The sequence below is a fragment of the Rhamphochromis sp. 'chilingali' genome, assembly GCF_963969265.1.
Source record: "Rhamphochromis sp. 'chilingali' genome assembly, chromosome: 20".
Classification (NCBI taxonomy): domain Eukaryota; kingdom Metazoa; phylum Chordata; class Actinopteri; order Cichliformes; family Cichlidae; genus Rhamphochromis; species Rhamphochromis sp. 'chilingali'.
This window is the reverse complement of record NC_137947.1, coordinates 19,282,209-19,303,222: the sequence shown is the minus strand read 5'-3', so window position 1 is coordinate 19,303,222 and position 21,014 is coordinate 19,282,209. Positions and strand designations below refer to the sequence as shown.

The following is a 21,014-nucleotide window of genomic DNA, read 5'->3' as shown; positions in this document are numbered from 1 at the left end:
AGTGCTTTGGCGTCCATAGGGACTAAGTAAAGCGCTATACAAATATAGGCCATACAACAGTTAGTGCACATCAAAATAAAATTTCAGAGCATCTAAATCTAAAGGTGTGAATATATATGTATTTTTAAAACTAGAATATAGACACATAAGAATATAAGGGCAATATGTCTCTATACACTATTATTAGAAAGGAAAAGTGTACTAGAGGCATAAACAGGTGCAAAACTATTACAAAGAGATGCAAAGACTACAAATAGAAATACCCAACAACAACAAATATAGGTATGTAAAACAAAGGTGTATTCTAGCCATGCAAAGCTGCAACAAAGACATCTGCAAAAATATCATAGCTATATGTCAGTCTGTTTATTTATATAAGGTTGTGCCATTGCATTTATATGAGATGACTCACACATCACGGCACCGTAACAGGTTAGGTATGGGGTGCTACTTAGAGCTTACACAAATAACACACATTTCGGGGTTTTTTGTATTTTCTAAGTGATCTTTTGCAATTGCTAGGTATTTTGGCAACTTTCCATGGTGCATGATTAGCAGCATGCAGTTTTGAACTATTACCGTAGGACACAAACCATCACGTTTTATCATTTCACAGTGAACTGCACTTCTTCTTGTATTACAGAACAGCCAGTCAGTTTTTTTGACAGCCCAGTGATCAGGTGGCATGTCATACACCATTAAGCATGACTGCGATCGCTACGGGGTCCATGCTATAAATTCCTAAGTGTTCTGTTCACACATTTTGTTTTGATACTTTTAGTTTATCTCTGCTTTCTTTGACAAATAAAATTGTTTTGACCACTTTTCATAGAAAATGACGATGTAAAATGCTGCATGAAAAACCCCAAGTCATATGGCTTTACCCCCGTTGGAAATTGCTTACAGTCAAGTAAACCGCAATCAGTTTGTATAAACAACACAAGAATATAGCCCATGCTACTGAGCCAATACAGTGTCTCACAGGCCTGGCTGCTGATACAAGTTATATAAATGCTAAAGCGACAATAAGGCAGATCCTGAGAGGTGCCCGCTGGGAAACATGGCCAGCATGCCAACTCTGAATGTCTAGAGCCAGACACTTTGGAGATGTGTGTGCAACAAGCTCTTCCTTTACTTTAATTTGAAAAAGGTCAGTTATATTAACATTTTCAATGTGAGATCACCCCCTTTGATTTAACAGGTAGAAAGTCCAGTCATGATCTGGAAATTTGAAAATGTTGCACTGAATGAAAGTTGTTCTGAGATCTGCTTGCATGCATAAAAAAAACTTTTCCAGCTCAAAGATCAATCAAAGCTCTCAAATAAACCTAATATACTACATGGCCTCCCTGTTTCACAGCACCAGTATCGCATTGAGCCTCAAGCCAGGAGTGTCTTGCTCTGGTCATCATGGCAACTCCTCTGCCAAGACCCATCAGAAAGTGTCTTTATTTATCCTCATACACACTGCCAAGTAAATCTTGAAATGCTGCTCTGAGTACAGATGTTGGCATTAGAGGAACATAAACTCCTTAACCTGTTGTTGGAAGGAACTTCTTCCAGCTGTGTGACATATCTTTATGGCTGATCAAGTGGATTAATCCTCCAGAGGGATGCTTGAGGTCACAACTGGATTTTTATGCCAAAACAACTACAAAAATCAGACACTGTCAGAAAATATTCTTCCTTGGATTTTTTATTTTACCATCTATTGAATTCAGTGAGTTTCTCCATGGGAATGTAAATTGCCTACTTGGGGGGGGGGGGGGGGGGGAGGAAGATGAAAGGATAGTAGGGACAGCACACATGGTGGGCAACAAGTGGGGTGGAAAACCGAGCGCCACGTGCTTGATATACTGTGGTGCACCAGCAGTAGCCACTACACGAACTGTGGAACACGAGGACACAACATGGTTATGAAAATGATTAGAAATTTTACAGTTTAATAAAAAGTATTAAAAAACAAAAACAAAACAAGCTCTTTGTTGGATGAGTGATTCCTCGCAGTCGTACAATGTGAACAGAACACTGTACTGGAGATAACTGTGCTTTAAGTGTCTATATAATCTGGGAATATAATAACTATTTCTTGCTAGTTAACGCTCTTGAAGTCTGCTCTGGTGACTACAGCGTCAATAGTCCTGTGAAGCTCCACCTACACTACCACCTTTTATGTTAATTTCCGCGCGGACTGAAGTGAGCCACTGCGTGCTGGATCTGTTAGTTGCTGTGAGCTGCTGCTTGATGTCGATGAATCTTTGGATAGACACAACCTAACGCTGAATCACTGTCGGGACTCTTTTTCCCCCCCCTGTGCGTGTGTGAACAGTGTGGTGTCCATATAATGTCGCTGCTGAGGACGCGAGGCTGAATGTGAATACTGTGGATCCAGGTCGCAGTTAGAGGGAGAGGTGAACGCACCTTGCATCCAGCCATGGGAGGTCAGATCACCAGGAATACCTTTTACGGTAAGGGCATCTGGCGTCACCGGACAGGAGAGCGTGTGCCGATTGTTTATTATGCGCCACAACTGTAATATTATAAGAGGAGACGATATAAACGAGTTGTAGGCTTGGCTTGTGCAGCTTCAAGCCAGTGTGCATGAAAACTGTAGGCGTCCTGGGAGCCTAAAATAAAGGAGAAGTGAAATTACAGCCGCTTTGGCCAAGTTTAAGCACCATTTGTAAGTCACGACTGGTTTAGGATTAAAGACACTGGTGTTTTTTAAGTGTGAAAATCCTCTGCGACATATTAACCGACTTCCAGCAAAAGAAACCAAACAGGACAAACTGAACTGAGCTGGTTAGAGGATTAAATAGCCTTCAACTTTTTTTTTTTTACCCACCTGCTTGTTATTTTTATTTATTTATTTATCTCTGCCTTTAGTTGATGCCTAACACTTTTAGAGTCTCCTGCCTCTTTTTAATGAACCTGCGTGTCTGAAATTATAATAGTGAGCAGGTACAGGGTATCTTGTTTCCTCTGCTTTTTGCTTGTATTCTGTTTCACTTTTTAGGTGTACGTTCAGTGGTAAAAGTCATATAGAACCCCGTTTAGTTTTGAATGATTATTGGGAGTCTGACACTGATATAAGTACACACAACATGCATTTAGTAAAATTTCTTAAACCTGTTATTAAACTATGCTGAGCACTAAATGAATTTAAGATGACTGTGGTCTTTTGTTTTTTTTAAGCGTTTAACTCGTTAGTGCTGTTTTATTAAGATTAAGCATTTAAATTTAAAGTTGGCACAGTAAAAGTTCATGTATCAGGCATTAGGGTAGAGCTGAAGCAATACTTTGAATCGATTATTCAGTCTCCAGAAACATAATGCTTTTGGATATGTGATTGTTTCAGTTAATTCCCAAGTAAACCAAGTAGAAAGTTCTCTGGCTCTGGCCTCTCACATGTGATGGTTTGCAGATTTTCTGTGGCTTACTCATTTTAAATTTAATAACCTTGAGTATGAACTGATGGTTGACGGGCAGGGAATTTTGATGAGTTTACGCTCTTTTCTGTCATTTTATGGAAGAACATGAAGTGACTAATAAAGAAATATAACCATCAGGTAAATTGAATTATAAGAATCCCATTAATAGCGTCTTGTTGGGGGCCTAACTGATGCAGTTCTAGTGTTACACTATGTCTTTTGTGGGATGTAGTGTTTTGATTAGCTTTCAGTTGCTTTACATCAGCAAAGATTTGCCAGATGATTGAATGCTCTGTGGTTTTTGGTTCCTAGTTATTGTAAACAGTCCACATACAGTAAATGCCACAAGTCTGTGTGGCCTTATTTGATAGAAACCTGGCATTCTCTTGTATTTCTGATCATTTGTGACCATTATATTTCAGTGAACTCAAGTCAGATTAACTAAATTGGATAGAAATAATTTTATACCAGCACAAATGATCTTCCACTGTCTCTGGCTATAAATGTTTTAGGACAGCAACAGTTTTTGGGTTCATTTTTCTGTTCAGGTGGTACAATGAAGGTGATAACTTATATAGAGTTTACAGTCTTCCTTTTCACTTTTTATTCAGGTCTCCAACGCTGTCTATCAGCACCAACCTGCCCATCCTATTTTTCTAACTTTTACGTTCCATATCCATATTATAATATTTTTGGTTTCATCTCTCTTCCATATTGGTATTATCTTGCTTTAGTTTACAATTGCAGTTTGGTACTTTTTGATATACCAAGTGCTTTCTAGCACACCCAGATGAACCAGTTCATGTGATCCCTTTTCCAGTTTCAGTTGTAGGGTCCACTGGTGTGACACAATACAGGTGCAGACAGGGGCACAGCTAGAAGTTCTTGGCTGTCAGCCATGTGTTCAATCGGGGCCCTAAAAATGTAAACCTTAATAATCCCTGTCGCATTGCAGGGCCCACCTCCATCTTAAGGGCTCATGAATCATTCAACCTTCACTCCTCCCCGTTTGGTAAACCTTCATGACGACTCTGGCATGCATTGTTCTTACTTAAAAATTCTTTAGTTCGATGTTTTCAAATAGGAACACTGCATTTTTGGACGGTTTTGGACTGTTGCTGAGAAAATAAAAACAAGACATTTCAAGGTATCACCTTGAGCTGTGAAATTGTTTGACATGTTTTCATAATTTTCTAGAGCAAACAACTAATCCAGCCCAAAGTTTACATCATGTTACAGTCCAGTATACATCTTTAACACTGTGCATGTATACCTGTTAGCTCATGACAAATAAAATAGGCTTTCCTTTAGGTTTTTTAAATAAAGCAGTTTAAAAACAATGAATTGATCTAACATTGGAAACAAAACCCACTTAAACAGATTCAAGTGATGGTCCTGTCAAACCTGAAGTAGGCGCAGCCCTTTTACAGAGGCCTCATACAAAGCATCTTCTCTGGTAAGACGTTTAAAAACTTTTAAATCACAAATGTTTATCTCTTATTGAAACAACGCCAGCTATGACATATGTGGAAAAAGCTAAATGTGCCCTGGAGCTCTTTAGAATGCATTTGAGGGGCCACCATGCCTTGATACTAACGTCACACCACATTAGGGCCTCTGCTGAGGCGTCTTAGTAAGACCAAGCCTCAGGATAAAACACAGAGGAGCGTAGGAGGCCAGGTGACACTGGCCAGGGCCACTCATTGTCTCTGCACTGTTTGTCTTTTCCAATTAATGACAGCAGAGGCAGTCACATTGTGTGCGGTGGTGCATTAAGTAACATTATCCTTAAGTTGCTCATCTGACGTTTGTCATGGCACCTCTCTTTTATCGTGGCAGGGCTCTGGTCGGTGGTTACCCTGACGTCACCGTCGGGTTGCATGACTTTTTAAACACACTTCAGCAACCATTGTATCATCAGCACTTTTGGCTCTAATCAGTTGTCATCTACAGTAATTCAAATGTGGTATTTTTATTTATCCTTTTATTTACTTTTTTGACTTTCATAGTTTATATAGTCCTTTGAAAGTTGTAAACCCCTGACAGGATGTCTGGGTTGTGGAAATAAACCTTCAGCTGATTAAAAAAAAAAAAGAAAGTCTGTAGAATTCAATTTCACAGCAGCAGAAATGGTAGTAATATAGCAAAAATGAAAGAATATATTGGATTCTCTGGTTAGATGGTGGAGGATAAGAGACGCCACGGTCTGCAGGGCCAGTGAGGTGAGGTGTTGCTTCTGTTTTCAACCCTAACAGGAAATATTCTATTCTATTCTCAAGCCTGGTCTTTGATGGAGTACAATGCAGTGCTGTTTTGTTTTCCCCAAGACATCACGTCTGACACGACGTCATGGATGCAATATGGTTGAAGGGTTTGTTATGACTTCATTTAAGACCACTGTTGTGCACAGAGCACAATTAAGCATTGTTCAGCATTGACAAGAGCATGCAAAAAGCTTACTAAATACACTGTGCTGAGTACAGAACACTTGGCAGAGGCTCTCTGATTGTGATTTGAAGGGCAGGACTGGACAGAAATATGTGACAACGATTCCCATTTGACAGCATTTGTAATTATTTTTCAGGGTTGACTATGACAAGTTTTTTAGATTTTATTTTATTTTTTTAATATGAATCATGTCTTCATCTACTGCTCAAATCTCTGTCTCTGCCCTAAAATTAGAACGCTGTGATGTTCTATTAAACCTGGCCTCAGAAGTCACATGGCGACTCGTCTCCAATCCTGGCAGTCCTAACTGATTTGTCTCTGTGGTGCATTATATACCTCTTGACCTTCCAAGGTCAATTAAAGGAGAGCAAAAATAGCTGTCTTTCAGCAGTGGCTCACATTCTCCTCTTGCAGACAAACACAAGCTGCTCATACACAGTCTTCCAAGTTTAGGTGCGAAAATGCAACCAGTTCCCGAGGATGAAGAAGCGTTAATGAGGCTTAAATTATTTATTTTGTTCACACTTCGTGCTCGATGGTATTTTAAAACCCTGAAATGCTGCTGTAGACGAGGTCGGCGTTTTATGGAATAAAATCTGTATCAAACCGTGTCGTGAGATAAAAGTTATTTGTGTTATCAGTAGAATAAAAAGTTGGGTTTTGAGTGAGCCAAAGTTTGTGAGAAAACACCTCCTCCATTAAAACCACAGTGACCTTGGTGTGGTCCTTTTGAAGAGGAATGTAGGAAATGAGAATGGGGAGAGTGGATCCAAATGAGAGGGAGTCCGTGTGAATCATGATTATGAAGGCTTTGAGATTGGACGTTTGGGGGGAAAAAAAAAAAAGCTGGTTCTCTTTTATGAGTTACTGTAAGTGGGACAAGTTGTTCACATTTTCACATGGGAAAAAATCTAGAAACCCGGGTGCATGGTGTGACTCACTGTGTACCTGTGGAGTTTTTTTTTTTTTACCACTTCCTCTGACTTACAAATCACAATAAATGCCTCACATTTTGCACCACTGATTTTGTAGCGTCGCGTGTACGTGACTTTCAGACATAAAGACTTATGATAAGATTGATATATGCTCATTAAACCACGAGCCGTAACTGGAAATAACATGTTAACAGCCATTCCTCACTATTATTAGTGTAGCTTTGAATATACTGTATTGGCCAGCTGAACATACACGCATCAAGAACTCCCGTAAGATCCCAAAGGTCATTTTCTCCTTGGCTAATTGTGGTCTTATTTGTGTGTAAGTTGATCTTTTTTTTTTCTTTGTCCTCCGCCTCCTTCTGCTTCCTTTACCGCTTTCTGCTGATTATCAAACAAAAAGTTTTCCACAGAAAAAAAAAGAAAACCAAATGCAGCACAAATCAGATGATTATCTTGAAAGATGTAGAATAACAAAAGTGAGATTTCGGTGTTACCGGAAATGACCATTTACTGAAATGAGAGTGTTTTGCACAGACTTCTCGCAGCTGCATTGTTCTCCTAAATTACGGTGCCAGGAGAGCAGGTCTGTCTTTGTGCTGTTGGGTTTGTGTTTTTTTTTTTTGTTGTTGTTGTTGTTTTGTTTTGTTTTTTAAATCCAAGGACATTTAGCTTCTAATTTACAATACAGGTGCTATTACTGTGCTACCGTGAGAAGATGGAAACAGACTTATGCTTTAAATTGCTTAAATAAATGTAATTGCTTCTGTTTGTCTATCTGTCTGTCTCTTTGTTAGCAGTCTAGCATCCAAAGTTTTTAAGATTTCATTTTCAAATTTTTCGTGACGGTAGTTACCAACAAGAACTCAAGCTGATTTAGTTTTTGCGAAAATTGGGTCAAGGTCACACCAAATGTGAAAATCAGTCCAAACGTTATGTTACCCATGATTTCTTTTTATGGATCATCTTTAAACTCTACAACAATATACTAGGCCTTGGAGTACCAAAATTGGATAAGCATTTGACTTGACCGTCATTGTTGCAAGTTGACCTTGCAAAATATCATATATCATATATATGGGCATGGAAAAAGGGCATGGAGAGAGCTATACAACACGCTTTTTATTTTCTCAATACAACACTATACAACTATAGCCCTTGCCCTTTGGGGAAAGTTGGGTTCTCTGAGTGCTTTTGTTACCAAATTGGATAATTCAGGAGAATGAACCAGCCAGTGTGGTCCTGCAGTGGTACAGACAGCCTGATTCAATACTGCAGTCAAATGTAATCTAATATTTGGGTATTTTACTGTAAATTGCACCCCAAGAAAATTAACTCCCCCTCAACCCTTGACCAAAATAACCAACTCTTACGCTTCTCATTCTTCACATAGATTCCCTAAATGGACCGTTTCCAGCAGGACCTCACCGATATCACCACAAGCCCAAGCGCTGCCTTCCCATCCAGCCATGTGGAAATTTGTCCTCCTTCCCTCTGCTCTTCCACCCAAGCACCAAGGGCTCGCAGATCGTCATGGACATGTCTCAGAGAACTGTCAAGAGACAGGCCAGCTTCTGCAATGCCATCACCTTCAGCAACAGACCTATCGCTGTATATGAGCAGGTTCGACTGAAGGTAAACGATGCACTATTCGAATGTCATTTGTATTCACAGGGATAATTACTATTGGAGCCCCGGTATGCTACACACAGAAAATGACTGGGTTAAAAATTGACCTATTGCACAATGAGTCCAAAGTCCGACACCAGAACTAGAGCACAACTGGTTGTCATTTTCATAATTTCCTGTAACAAAAAAGTTACTTTACAAAACCATAGATTAGCACATCTTGTACTTTCTGATATTATTACAGTCAATTACTGAGAAGATCCAAATTGTGAGTGTGATGAAAAGTAGTCCTCTTTTATCTCTGTCCCTCTAATTCTGTTAGCATGTTTTCATTTTCTTCTCCCTGCCTGTCTGCCTCCCTTTCTTCATCCCAGCTCTTCACTCTCCTGTTTTCATTTTCTCTCTTTCCTCTCTGTGCTCTTGTGTGGGCCAAAGCGGCAGCAGCTTAGAACAAGTTTCCACTTCACCTATCAGGCCATCTATGTCTCGAATGTGAGAGAGTAGGGCAAGCACTGCCATGTGAGGAACACTGTTATCTGGCACAGTAAATGCAAAGTAAATAGTGCTTCGAAATAAGACAAAAATCGTTTGCAGGTGATAAACATACCGAGGTAACCAATCTTGAAAGTGATAAGTTGTTTTTTTAGCCCTGCTAGTGGTTTGGCACTATGATGGGAATGTTGTGCTGTCTGTTTGTTCAGACTGAAATATCTCAACTATTGGATAAATTGGCATGAAACTTACAGACATAGAAGCCCATCCGTCCATCTATTTTCTTAAGCACTCATCCAGCCAAACCAAATTAAATTCCTCAAGATAAGTAAAAATAACCTCAGTAACTCTATGTAAATGATTGATGTAGCCACATTTCAAAGCCTCGATGTTAGCTTTGCTTAGACAGGCTTCGCCATGCAGCGGGCCATATTATTTCGCAGATAGTTTCTTTCAAAATGCTCCAAGAGGCACAAACAGCACAAACATGGTTGAGAGGTCCACTTCAGTGAATTGAATTAGTGCAGGAGAGTTCAAGCAGACAACCATCGGCTACAGCTCCCTCTATGTCAGCATTGTGGACCACATGTGAGCGATAACGTTAATAAGGTTTATTTGCCCGCACAGGGAAATTCTTTTGCAATCACATTTCCATACACCAACATGGAGCAAACACATCTTTTTCAATACGTAGGGACACTTTCATTGCACCTTGAGGTTGTTTTGGCTAAACCACCTGGGCAGGCCATGTGTTGCCCATGTTTAGAAATTTGATGGCTTGAGGAATAGACAAGACATGGATGTTGCTTCTTGTTGTTCTGAAAAGTGAAGCCAAGGTGGAAGTGCCTCTGGTAGTACAAATTATTCCTGTAGTAAACAGCCTCCACTTTCCGGATGATTGTATTGGAACAAGTGCTAGTTTCAGAACAAACAGAATAAAACCTGAAGTAAATTTTGTAAATTATGAGTACACTCATGGGCCAATGACTTGCCAGTCACATGTGAGTATTGAGTAGCATGGTATCACTCACTTTCTCTGTAATGTCTTCCACGTGCTGCTGAGGCTTCACCATGAGACTTCACTAAACAATGGGTGATGTCACCATTGTTATATCCATCTTTCAAACACATTAACAGCCATAGTGGTTAATTTAAGCCTTACCAGTTTTAATTGGTATACTGGCTTGCAATTGGGACAGTGGTGTAATCATCAGCTGTTGGCATGCTAGAAGATAAGCTGTTGGACATGATTATCATCAGTTAGACATTTTTACCATGGTGACATTCTTAAACTCAAAGCGACACTGCACAACAAGTGCATATGTGTCTGTAGACTCTAGATATTTTTGGACAATATTTTAATCTTAATGCTCTTATAGTATATGCCTTTAATGCCCAGTACATGTTTCTGCCATTCTAATGGTTCCCATAGGCCATTTGTCATGGTGCTAACATGCTCCGATCTATCAGGCAAAACATTTTGGATTGTATCCATTTTCATAAAGAAGTCACATTTCACAATAATCTAGGACTAGCTGCTCTTGGCACTGACAAAACACAGTCATACCACTTTAAAGGTAATTGCAGCTATAATTATGACTGGGTGGAGGTAAAAAATTACCCAAATGCAAGCTTTGAATGTCATGAATTAATCACAGTGCAGTGCAGGTAGTATCACTGCAACTCAGCAGAAACTATGCCGGCCCAAATTTGGCTTTATTCTTTTTAGCTCATATTGTATCTTGCATATTTATCTTAATTAAATTATCTTCATTGATTTAAAATATGTTCTCTCCAGATCACTAAAAAGCAGTGCTGCTGGAGTGGTGCTCTACGTCTTGGTTTTACATCCAAAGACCCATCAAGGATCAATCCAGACACCCTGCCCAAGTATGCCTGCCCTGACCTGGTCTCCCAAAGTGGCTTCTGGGCAAAAGCACTTCCAGAGGAGCTCTCCAATGAGGGAAACGTCATCTCGTTTTGGGTAGATAAGAAGGGCCGGGTGTTCTATCGAATCAACGACTCCAGCCCCATACTGTTCTTCAGTGGGGTACATGTCTCAGAACCCCTCTGGGCTCTCATAGACGTCTATGGCCTCACTAGGGGGGTCCAACTGCTAGGTGAGTCATGCATTCAGAGGCAGGTCTACGTTTTATTATCTCAAATATTTTATTTACTCCCAAAAACCTTTAAAACTACTCATATTCCTGCCAGTTCTAAGTTTGATTTGTGCTCTATTTACAGCTGTTGTAATGATCTTGCATTAGCTCATGAGACCAATTAAGGAGGCTAAGCTGAAATGGTAAACATTATACTGTTAAACATCAGCTAGAAGTTATCTCACAGCACCTCTCTGCCTGGGTAGACACTTACAGAGTTGATAGCATTGCTGCAGACTCTGTGTTCTTGGTGTAATGCTTTGCCACTGGAAAAACACTCTGCATCTGCTGCTTTTTCATCAAGTGATTAAAAGGTGATGTTACATACAGCTGCACTGCTTTTCCCACACCGGCCAAATGGCTCAGTGGAAAAAGATGGTGGGAGATTAGGCAGATTGTATAGTTAGCATGGCCGTTAGTATCAAAGAAATTTCCCTGAAGGGAGAATTTCAAAATGTCTGAAATCTTTTCTTACAATTCTGCCGTGCTGCTTAAAGGGTCATTACATCAAAGAAATGTGAAGCAAACCGGTCCGTCCCAATTATTAACAGCAGTGTTTCATCAATCTAAACCATCTCAAGTGTGTTTGGATTGGTGATTGTGTTGTATTTATGAAACACATCATAACCAAGCCAGCTTTTGAAAACATTGCAAATGGACAAATTGGAATACTTGTGGTATCCTCAGTACTTATTTATAACCATTTCCAAGAACCGCACTGCCTCTCCCTCTAAACAAAAGAGGCTGTCAGCACCAGTAATAAAAATAGAAGAGGCTCCCATATTGTGTAGATAGTGCCATTTAACCTTATTTCTTGTGGTGTGGTTGACAGCGAGAAGCGTGCTATCTCGTGATGGGCTGTTTGGTATCCAGCGCCAGAGTGTAGCTATCTGGGGTTCACTGGCCTCATGGTGCTGACCAGCACATTGCTCTTGTTCTTTCACAAGAGCAATGTGGTGTGGTGTTCATCCCAACAGGATAGACGACAGTAGGGATGATGTCAGGTAATGAGATGTTTGGGGTGTTTTTCCAAGACAATCAAATCAGTGGAATGTCTCACTCTGTGGATCCAAGTCTGAGTTTGACTTCGTTTGACATGCAGACAACTTGCCTTCAACCCAAACTCGGATTCATATGTTTAAATGAAAGTCCCATTGGTATAATAAGAGAATTTTTCCGTTTTACAATTACAATTAAATCTGGGGTTTTCTGGAATGTGAGATCATACTTTACGCAATCTATGCCTGTGTATAATGTGAATGAGGCCAGCAGCCATAAATCCCACAGTTTCTACTCTAGTTTTTCCATATTGATCACTTTTATCCTCACATTGATGGCTTAAACCGAAAAGCCTCAGCCCTCAGTCAGCTAAAGGATCACTTGGCTATCAGCTTTCCTCTATAGCCTGAGAACGTCACTGCTCAAGAGCATGGTATATCTCAAAAGGCCAGTATTGTCTCAGGGGTTGGCTGCAGTTCAGCAAACACTTAGCCTGAAATATGGGCAGACACATCAAAGTCTGGTGTTGCAAACTGGCATGCAATTTCCTTTAACAGAAGGCTGCTTTTTGATTCTTAATGATGCTTAAAAGCTGAGCCAAATTTCACCTGTTGTGGGCTTACACAATCTGCCCAGGTGGGAATTATAGATCGCCAGCAGTTTTTTATTTTATTTTATTTTTTTTAACAGAAGACAAATTGTACGAGGAGCTGTGAATAGACTCCACGGAGTGTGGAGAAAGGCTTGGTTGGGTGACCTTGATTTGGCTTTTGAGATAAATGTGCAGGACAGTTTAAAAAGAAAAAAAGGCAGAATAAGATGCGATCAATTGTTTACTCATGATGATGATGATGATGATGATAATAATAATAATAATAATAATAATAATAATGTGCATCACTGATTAGATAATGTGCTTCAGGAGTGTTAAAGGGCTTCACCACTAAGTTTACATAGGACTACTTTAGTACAGAGGGAGTACTCCACTCCACTCAAATTTAGGACCGTTGCAAAATCGTTTCTACTCAGCCAAACAACTCACTCCAAGACATTTCAGTCAGAGGTTTCGCTGCAGGTGCCTGATGTGGCCTCAAGATGCTAATCTCCAGCACTGATGACGGCTGTTATGTTCACTTCTTCCCGAACATGAGATTTAATTTACATTATAAGCTGAGAGTCTTCATATCCAACCAATTCCTGATTCAAGTGACATCTTTGGAAGCAATTTATCAGATTTCATGCACCTCCCTCAGAGCCGCAGATGATTTCATCAAGATTTTCTCCCAAATGCATTTCCTAAGCACTGTAAACAGACTTTTATGTTTAAAAACCGAAGGCCGCATCAGAGACCGGAGCTTGATTCATTTGGAAAAATGTCAGCTTTTGGTATTTAGTTGGTATTTATTTACATTAATAGATATATGAGATTCAGCATATCAGAAGTCTGTTTTAGTCCATTTTTAAACATGTCTTCTTTGTTTCACTTTCAGCTTAAGAAAATCTATGGTATGATAACAGATTTCACTTCTCGTAACATTTTATGTCTATTCCTGTAAGCCGAACCAGTCTTGTCTTATTACCTCATTCCTCAGCTGACACGGTAGACACTGCCCTCCATTCACTTTGAGACACACATAGTGAGCTCGCTGTGATCTGATTTCATCCTTTATGTAAAAAGAATCCATGTCTTTAATATTTAATGGATTAATCATAATAATGTTCCTGCACACATCAGCATCACAACTGTTACTTCTGCAAAGTGCCACCTGAGTATTACTACCCTGTTAAAAGGTGATGGTTTGATTGTCTTTTCCTGCACAAATATTTTCTGTGATCCCTTCCAGGGTGAATATTTCTTAAAAATCTGAATTTATTCTGAACGCATGATGAAGTTTTATAATTATCCGAGTCATTTTTCAATAGATGTTTTTCATTCAGTGGCTGCAACCTCCCCTGAGGAGACGCAGTCAAAACTTTGTTGTTTTCTTTAGCCAGTGGCTTATCCGCATCAAACGCATGCTCTGCATCGTTCTCATACCTTTGTGTCCATTTGATCTTTTACAACCAAAACATGCTATATTAAGGGATTCAACCAAGCTGCTATCCGTCATCACCATTTCACTTGCGCTGCCTCTTAATGCGGTCTGCTGTCAAACAGCTTAACTGCTCTCAGGTCTTATTCTGATGTTCAAGGATCTTTTCCAGTGCAGTGTTGTTTCCACTCTTATCATGGGAGTGCAGTTCAGTAGCTAGCCACCCATGCAAGAAGCCAAAGGTGATCCTGAGATCAGTGAGACTGCTTGAAAGCTGAGATGGCGTTACGTAAGAGAGGAACCTAAATTAATCTGCTGAAATCAAACTGAGCCTCGGGGGTTGTCCAGACCAACAATGCTGCCCATGCAATTTAAGAAAGATCTGTTACATCACCACACTTGTCCTACTCACACAGCTATCAATAAAGACTAAAGTGCATTGCTTGGGCTTTGTACAGAACGGACTGTGCTGTTGAGGATGCACGACACTACCACTTTAGCCCTTAGTAAGATTGACAAAAGATTTCCTCAAGTGTATAATATGTCCCTAGCAGTATAACTGGTTTTAAAGCTCAGTTTTCTCAGCTGTGTTTTCATAAAAAGGTCTCTGTTTACTATGTTTCCCCTAGCAGTATAACCAAAAGCCTGGCTTTACGTAAACCTTTTTAATACCCCCCCCCCACTAATATGAAATCAAAAAGTGTTAGTTTCCTTTTCTTACTTGCTAACTTATAGGCAACTTGTCAAGCTACAGAAACCAGGTCATAAATATCTGAAAAGAAACACACAGGGAAATGGTACACCGTTTTGTGGTAAAAAAAAATGTAATGGGGGATCCGAATGCTCCCTTTGCACCTATATAGCTGCAGTCTTAGCAGAATCTGTTTGTTTATGGGACGTATCCCAAGAGACCACACAGCATCCTCGGTTTTGTACAGGTATGATGGATTTTTTCCAAGTTAGATAAGCCGACAGAGTCAAAGGCATCTTTTGATAGATGCAAGATGCTTTACTGGGGGTTTGTTTACTAGAGGTAGATGAGTCACTTAATCACTGACAGAATGGTAGTGATCCGTGAGGCCGGCATCAGCTAACATCATCTGCAACCTGTCCTCTAGTCATTAGAGAAGAATCCAAAATGACTGCCAGACTGTCAAGAGGCTGCGTACCTCTCAGGTGATTAAGAGGGAACTGTTGACATCAATCATTTCCATACACGGCATTGCGACACATTAGACTGTAGAGCTTCATGGTGGGGAAAACTCCTGCTATTTGCTTTTCATGCTTACTAGCGTCTTCAGGGACATCCCTAACATTTACACCTGATGAAACACAGGAACGGTTCCTTTTTTTTAAAATGCATGCTGCATAGAATATCCGTAGTAGTTGCAAGTATCCATGCATGGCTTTGGCAGCTTCACTTAACAGTGGAGAGAATGTTTTTTAAAGTTGTCCACAATAAGGATAAATCTGTATTGCTTTAGTCATTTCTTGTGTTTTCACCTGGTAGATCATTAGACTGTGCATTATACAGAGATCTGAACTATTTTATTGTGGACTGGGAATTGTGATCACTTAAAATTAGCACAAGTCACTCTCCTACTCCATAATAAAAAGATACCCAGTTTGCACTCTTTTTCCTGCCAGTCCAGATTAGTTTGGAGTGCAAATCTGACAACAACTGCAATCTTCATTTACCTTATGGCTGCTGCTACTGAAATGTTGGTTATCTTTATTATGATTCATCTTTCGACTATTTTAATTCCTAATTGTTTCAGTCTATAAAATGAGAAATTAGACATCACTATCCTTTAAATCAGCGCCATCAAACCAGCTATTTGCCAAAAGAGCTAATATTAATAAACATAAAGAACACAAAAAAGTTAGCATTGGCTGTATGTTTAAACAATTTTTAAGCTAGTTATTTTATTATAAAGTGACTCGGAGCTGACAAGCATGCACCTCCCTGTAATCATATAATTTATCCCTACTCGAGAAATATTGAAGATTAACACTGACGGGCCTCAAGTCCAAAGCAATAAACTCCACAGCTCTCATCATCATATTTTTCCATTTTAATGATGGAAGAGGTTTCACATCCAGCTTGTCTGGGTGCAGCTGCTGCTGTTGGCTGCCGCTGGAGCTGGTGAAGCTGTGGCTGAATTGGACCACACATACTGAAATATGCCAAGTCAAATATGGAAACATCAAGCACTAAACAGTTGTCAGAACAGTCTAACTTAGACAAGTTGGCTTACAGGGTTTAGATGATAGATGACTGCTAAATTCTTAGTCACACACACCTAAAGAATGGAGGGTGACCCTACCATAGTCCATGGAAAAATGTGTATTCCTCAAATCATTGGCAAGTGGTTGCCTCTTGTCACGCAGGCCTAGAGACCAGTTAGCAACCCCCTAGCACACTGGTCACTAAGGAACAATGTGTATTCTCCAACTGGTTAACAAGCGGTTGCTGGATGTTGCTGACATTTGCTAGCTGAAAGTGGTTCCAAAAAGTGTGGCATTAAAAACCCTGTTGCAATTGTTTTTGTTTCCTAGCAGAATGCCACAGTTGCCTTTAGTTTGCATGGAAGATGCCAGCTTATCTGCACCTTAGTAGAAAATGTATCATGTTGCTGAATCCTACACTTTTCCAAACGAGCAACTTTTACTGTAGTTACTTTAGTTGGCAAGTGTTTGCAGACAAGTTTCATGCAAACTGCAAGCGACCAGTTTGCTAGTGACAAAAGCGATCACCAGGATGTCTTAGTGCAGCACCATCTTTGCCACCAAATTTAACTAGTGACAGCCAGCAGGCTGGAACAACGACTCTTCAGTCTGAGAATACACATTTTTGTTGCAAGAGAGTCACAGACTAGTCTCTACATCTGTGTAATTGAGGCCTAAGCTTAAAGTTTACAACAGCGTCACTGTGCGTTAGTTTGGAGAAGATAAACATTCAGTAAATGTAAACATTAAGGACATTAAACATAGTAGTGTCTGTTATTTTTGGCAGTGCTGTGAAAACATGGAGTGTTATCAAAACATCTCCATGTTTTCCACGGATCAACCCTGGAAGGCTATCGAGGTAGCTCTTATTATTATTATTAAAACGGTGGACCGATTACTGAGAATTTGATTATATGAAACAATATCGACAAAATAATTGAGCAATTGCCTGTGAGACTGCAACCCAGATTCTTTAAATGATCACTTTATCAAATTTTCCCCAAGGGCCGCAGAGACTCTTAGTCCCATTTCAAATTTGTCGCTGAACAGATTTACAGTATTTCATCATGTGTCCATAGCAATTCTTTACTCTTGTTATTGTGTTACTTTCATGTTACTCAAATAAAAGCGAAACAGTTTGCAGTTGCCTTTGACTCATACCTGTTTTATCAAGAGAGATAAACTGCACACGATGAAAAGCTCGGTGCTGCACAAACATGTTTGACGAAACCTGATTGTGCTGTACTTTCCTTTCTTTGTGTCTATTTTTGTCTGTGCTCGCTCCGTATGCCACATACTTATGTTCACTTGCTACAGATCTCACCTATTGTTTCTCTTGTCAACACAGATTATGTGGCCTTTCACAAGGTTTGATTTGTGGATTAATATGTTATAAATATAGAGGCAGATCTGATAAGTGCAGTCGGAAACAAGTGCACGCAGGATTGGGTCAGTGGGGCTGATTTAAAAAAAGATTCAGTATCATAAAATGATGCCCAAAGTGGTTTCTGTAATAGCATACAAGTAAAACTTTTAATTCAGTTTTTATACTGTATCCAGTCATGATGTGGTCCTACCTTTTTCAAAGGGGCTTCATAAGGGAGCAGAACTAAACTCTTTGTTAATTTTGATTGATGAAGACACGCGATAGGCCTCAGGGTTCTTATTACCCTGAAGTACTGCAAATGGATGTTGTGCTAATACATTGGGTTTCTGGTCTGCTGCTTACAGCCAAATCCTCCAAAAACAATAAACTTGAAATTCAGCATGATAATAACAATATGCAAAGTCATCTGTCAAAAGTCAGTTTGCAGCCAAAGGCAAAAGGCAGACAGTGAGAGAGGAAAGCAAAAAGAAATGCTAAATGTCTCCATATTATAAACATTCGGTAAGTTCCTTGAGGTGAATTCTTTTGGCAGAATTAGACTGAAATCATGAATCATACTTCAGCTTGTCGCGCTTTTCTTTCTGTTTTCTTCAGCAGTTGCTGTCTGTGTGATGAAAACCTGAACAAATCGAACGAAAAGTGATCCTTTTTTTTCAAGGGACTGGACATTTAAACCTGATTACAGTCGCATTATGATTTCGCAAGGCTGTGGACGCCGTCCCAAGTTTTCCTGTTATGGAAATTGCTGAAGCTTAAAACTTACGTTCCGGTCAAGAGGACATTTAGGCCCATGTTAATACCTTTTTGGGTAAAACGATGCAAGGCTAGAGAGGCCTGTGCAAGATCTGAGGTAACCTTACTCATTCCTAACTAGGTACATTGTCTTTGCTTCTATGTCATAACCAGTTTGATACTGAGGTTGCTAGCTCTCGGGCAAGTGATAAATCTATCCATAATCCACCCGTCCTTTAAGTTTAAAAAGAAAAAAAAAGAATAAATAAATCAAAATTTGTGGTCGTAAAGGTCATAAAAATAGCAGAAATTGCTATATTTAAATTATTTTTCTGTACTGCTGTATTTGAAATACAAATTATTAAACTGCTAAACATAACAGTCTCAGAGTATAGTTGTAGTGTAACTTGATAGTACAGATCTTTGTACTTGAGTCACCCTTTTATTTCATAGCAGCCAAACAATTCCCATTTGCATGCATGTTTGCAGCCAACCTTGCAAAACTATTTATTAACTTAAAAAGCATTTTTGAGATACAGTGTGGAGATACAACGTCAGTTTGGAGAAAACAAGACTCTTGGACACAGTCGTGTCAAAAGGACAACCTTTACTCCTTCTATCTAAATTAAGAGGTCAAGTAGCAGCCAGTTCAAATGATTGATTTTGATTCACTGAATGCAAGTGTGACAAACTCCGTAAAAGCAAAACGTTTTGACAGGTTGCCGGTCTGGAGCATTCAAGTGTGTGTTCACTCTTTAGAGGATTGTTGCAGTGTGTTAAAGTCAAAGCAAATTCACCAAAGGTCAGCATGTGCAATGCTCTGAGGAATTCTAAAACCTTCAGCTCAGACTCTACAGGCCTCAGTTAGCATGTTAAATATTAAAGTTCATGCAAGTACAACCAGAAAAAGACTAATATATGAATAAGTATGGCTGAGACAGGAGGAAGCCTCTTCTCTTTAAAAAAACAACAACATGACCTCATCTAGATGCTGTAGTTAGATGAAATGCTGTAGTGGGACCTTAAGAGCGCTGTGTATAAAGTAATGGCCGCAAATCCAGTAAACTGAAGCAACATTGCGAAGAAGAGTTGGCCATAATTCCTCTATAATGATGTGACCGAATGATAGTCCTTAAGGAAACCGTTGCTTCAGTTTATTGCAGCTAAATGTTGTTCTATGGCTTATTGAGTCATGAGGTGTATGTACTTGTGAAAACTTTCTCTTTCATATGACTGCATGTTTTGGATGCTATGTAAATAAAGAGTTTATAGTACAGTGGCTTCAATCAGCACAAGGAAAGACCTGATAAATGACTAGCAAACAGAATCTGCAAATTCAAAGGAAGAATTGCCTTACTGTTCGTTTATTTTAGCATGCTGACTGAAAAAAAAAAAAAAAAAATCAAAAGCTACCACTGAAAGCGTTTCAACAGTTGCTGGTATTTGGTATAATTATAGTGAAGTGATTGGGTGCTTGCCAAGGGGCCTTGAAGAGCCTTTCAGCTTCTATAGCTGCATTCAGGAGTCAGAACAGAGACGAGCTGGTTTCACCGTCCCCAAGACACACAGTGCATGAGTGTTACGCAACATTATGGCCCATTAGCGCTTCCCATTTCTCATGACAGTTTTTGGTCGCTTATATTTCCACTATTTTAAAGCCACTGTTAAGTGATTGCATAAATGTGTCCATTCATCTCCAAGTAATTATTTTGTTAATGCTGCACACACACCCAGGAATGGCATGTTCAGCTTTTTGTTTTGTATTTTAATCACACATCCTCTCCTACAGGCCGGTGAGGTGTGAGTGGAGGACACAAGTGTACAGCTCCCTATAGCACTGTATTCTCTAAGTCACTTTTGAGTGTTTTTACTTGGATTATAACTAAGTAAATTAAATCTGCCAGACAGTCAGCTACAATTAAATAAGGGGCTTGATATAAACTAAAGGGCTGTATTTTGACCTAACATCTGCCAGAGTGTACACACTGGGATTAGAGTCCACTTATTTATGAGAGCTCTGTTTCTGGTGATCTCAGGGCTTGGAATTCACTTGATTTGTTGAACCAAAATAAATGCCGCTGGCCAGGCTATTATGCTTCAGCTGTGATTTAATCGGTGCAGATGGAATCGAACAGATTTTCAGGAAATCAAAATAGAAATCGTAATGGAGCCTGTCAGTTTTGGATCCAGGAAGCTGGACTGTACCGGGGGAAGCCTTTGGAGAGGAGGCTAATCACTTTCAGATGACCCGGTGAAGACGTGAAAGCGTGCTCTCTTTCCTGTGTGTCGATGTGTGCACAGATGTTCGCTTGATATTACTTTCACCAAAAACAATGAGATGAATCAATAATTGGAGAAATGTGTTTCAGATTGAGACACCTCATCAAGCAGTGGACGGTTGTCCAATGTGGAATTACCTAAGATGAGTAAGGCTGTGTAGAAGCACTGCATTACAGGCAGTTTCAGAAGGCTGACCCTAGAGGAAACTGTGCCCTTGAAGTGCTCAGCAGCGTCTTCATCTGCTGCCATTTCTCCCATCA

General features: G+C 39.7%; 1 protein-coding gene across 1 annotated transcript in view; it reads left to right on the top strand.

Annotated features, from left to right (window-relative positions):
* Nucleotides 1-2,218: 2,218 nt before the first annotated feature.
* The window catches only part of LOC308387859 (E3 ubiquitin-protein ligase NEURL1-like), a 34,879-nt gene continuing 16,083 nt past the window's right edge, over nucleotides 2,219-21,014 (top strand). Inside the window, exons 1-3 of the mRNA XM_080868189.1 lie at nucleotides 2,219-2,468; nucleotides 8,208-8,449; nucleotides 10,734-11,055. Of these exons, the coding sequence (XP_080724315.1) occupies nucleotides 2,435-2,468; nucleotides 8,208-8,449; nucleotides 10,734-11,055 (598 nt within the window). The 5' untranslated portion in view covers nucleotides 2,219-2,434. The remainder of the gene's footprint in view (nucleotides 2,469-8,207; nucleotides 8,450-10,733; nucleotides 11,056-21,014) is intronic.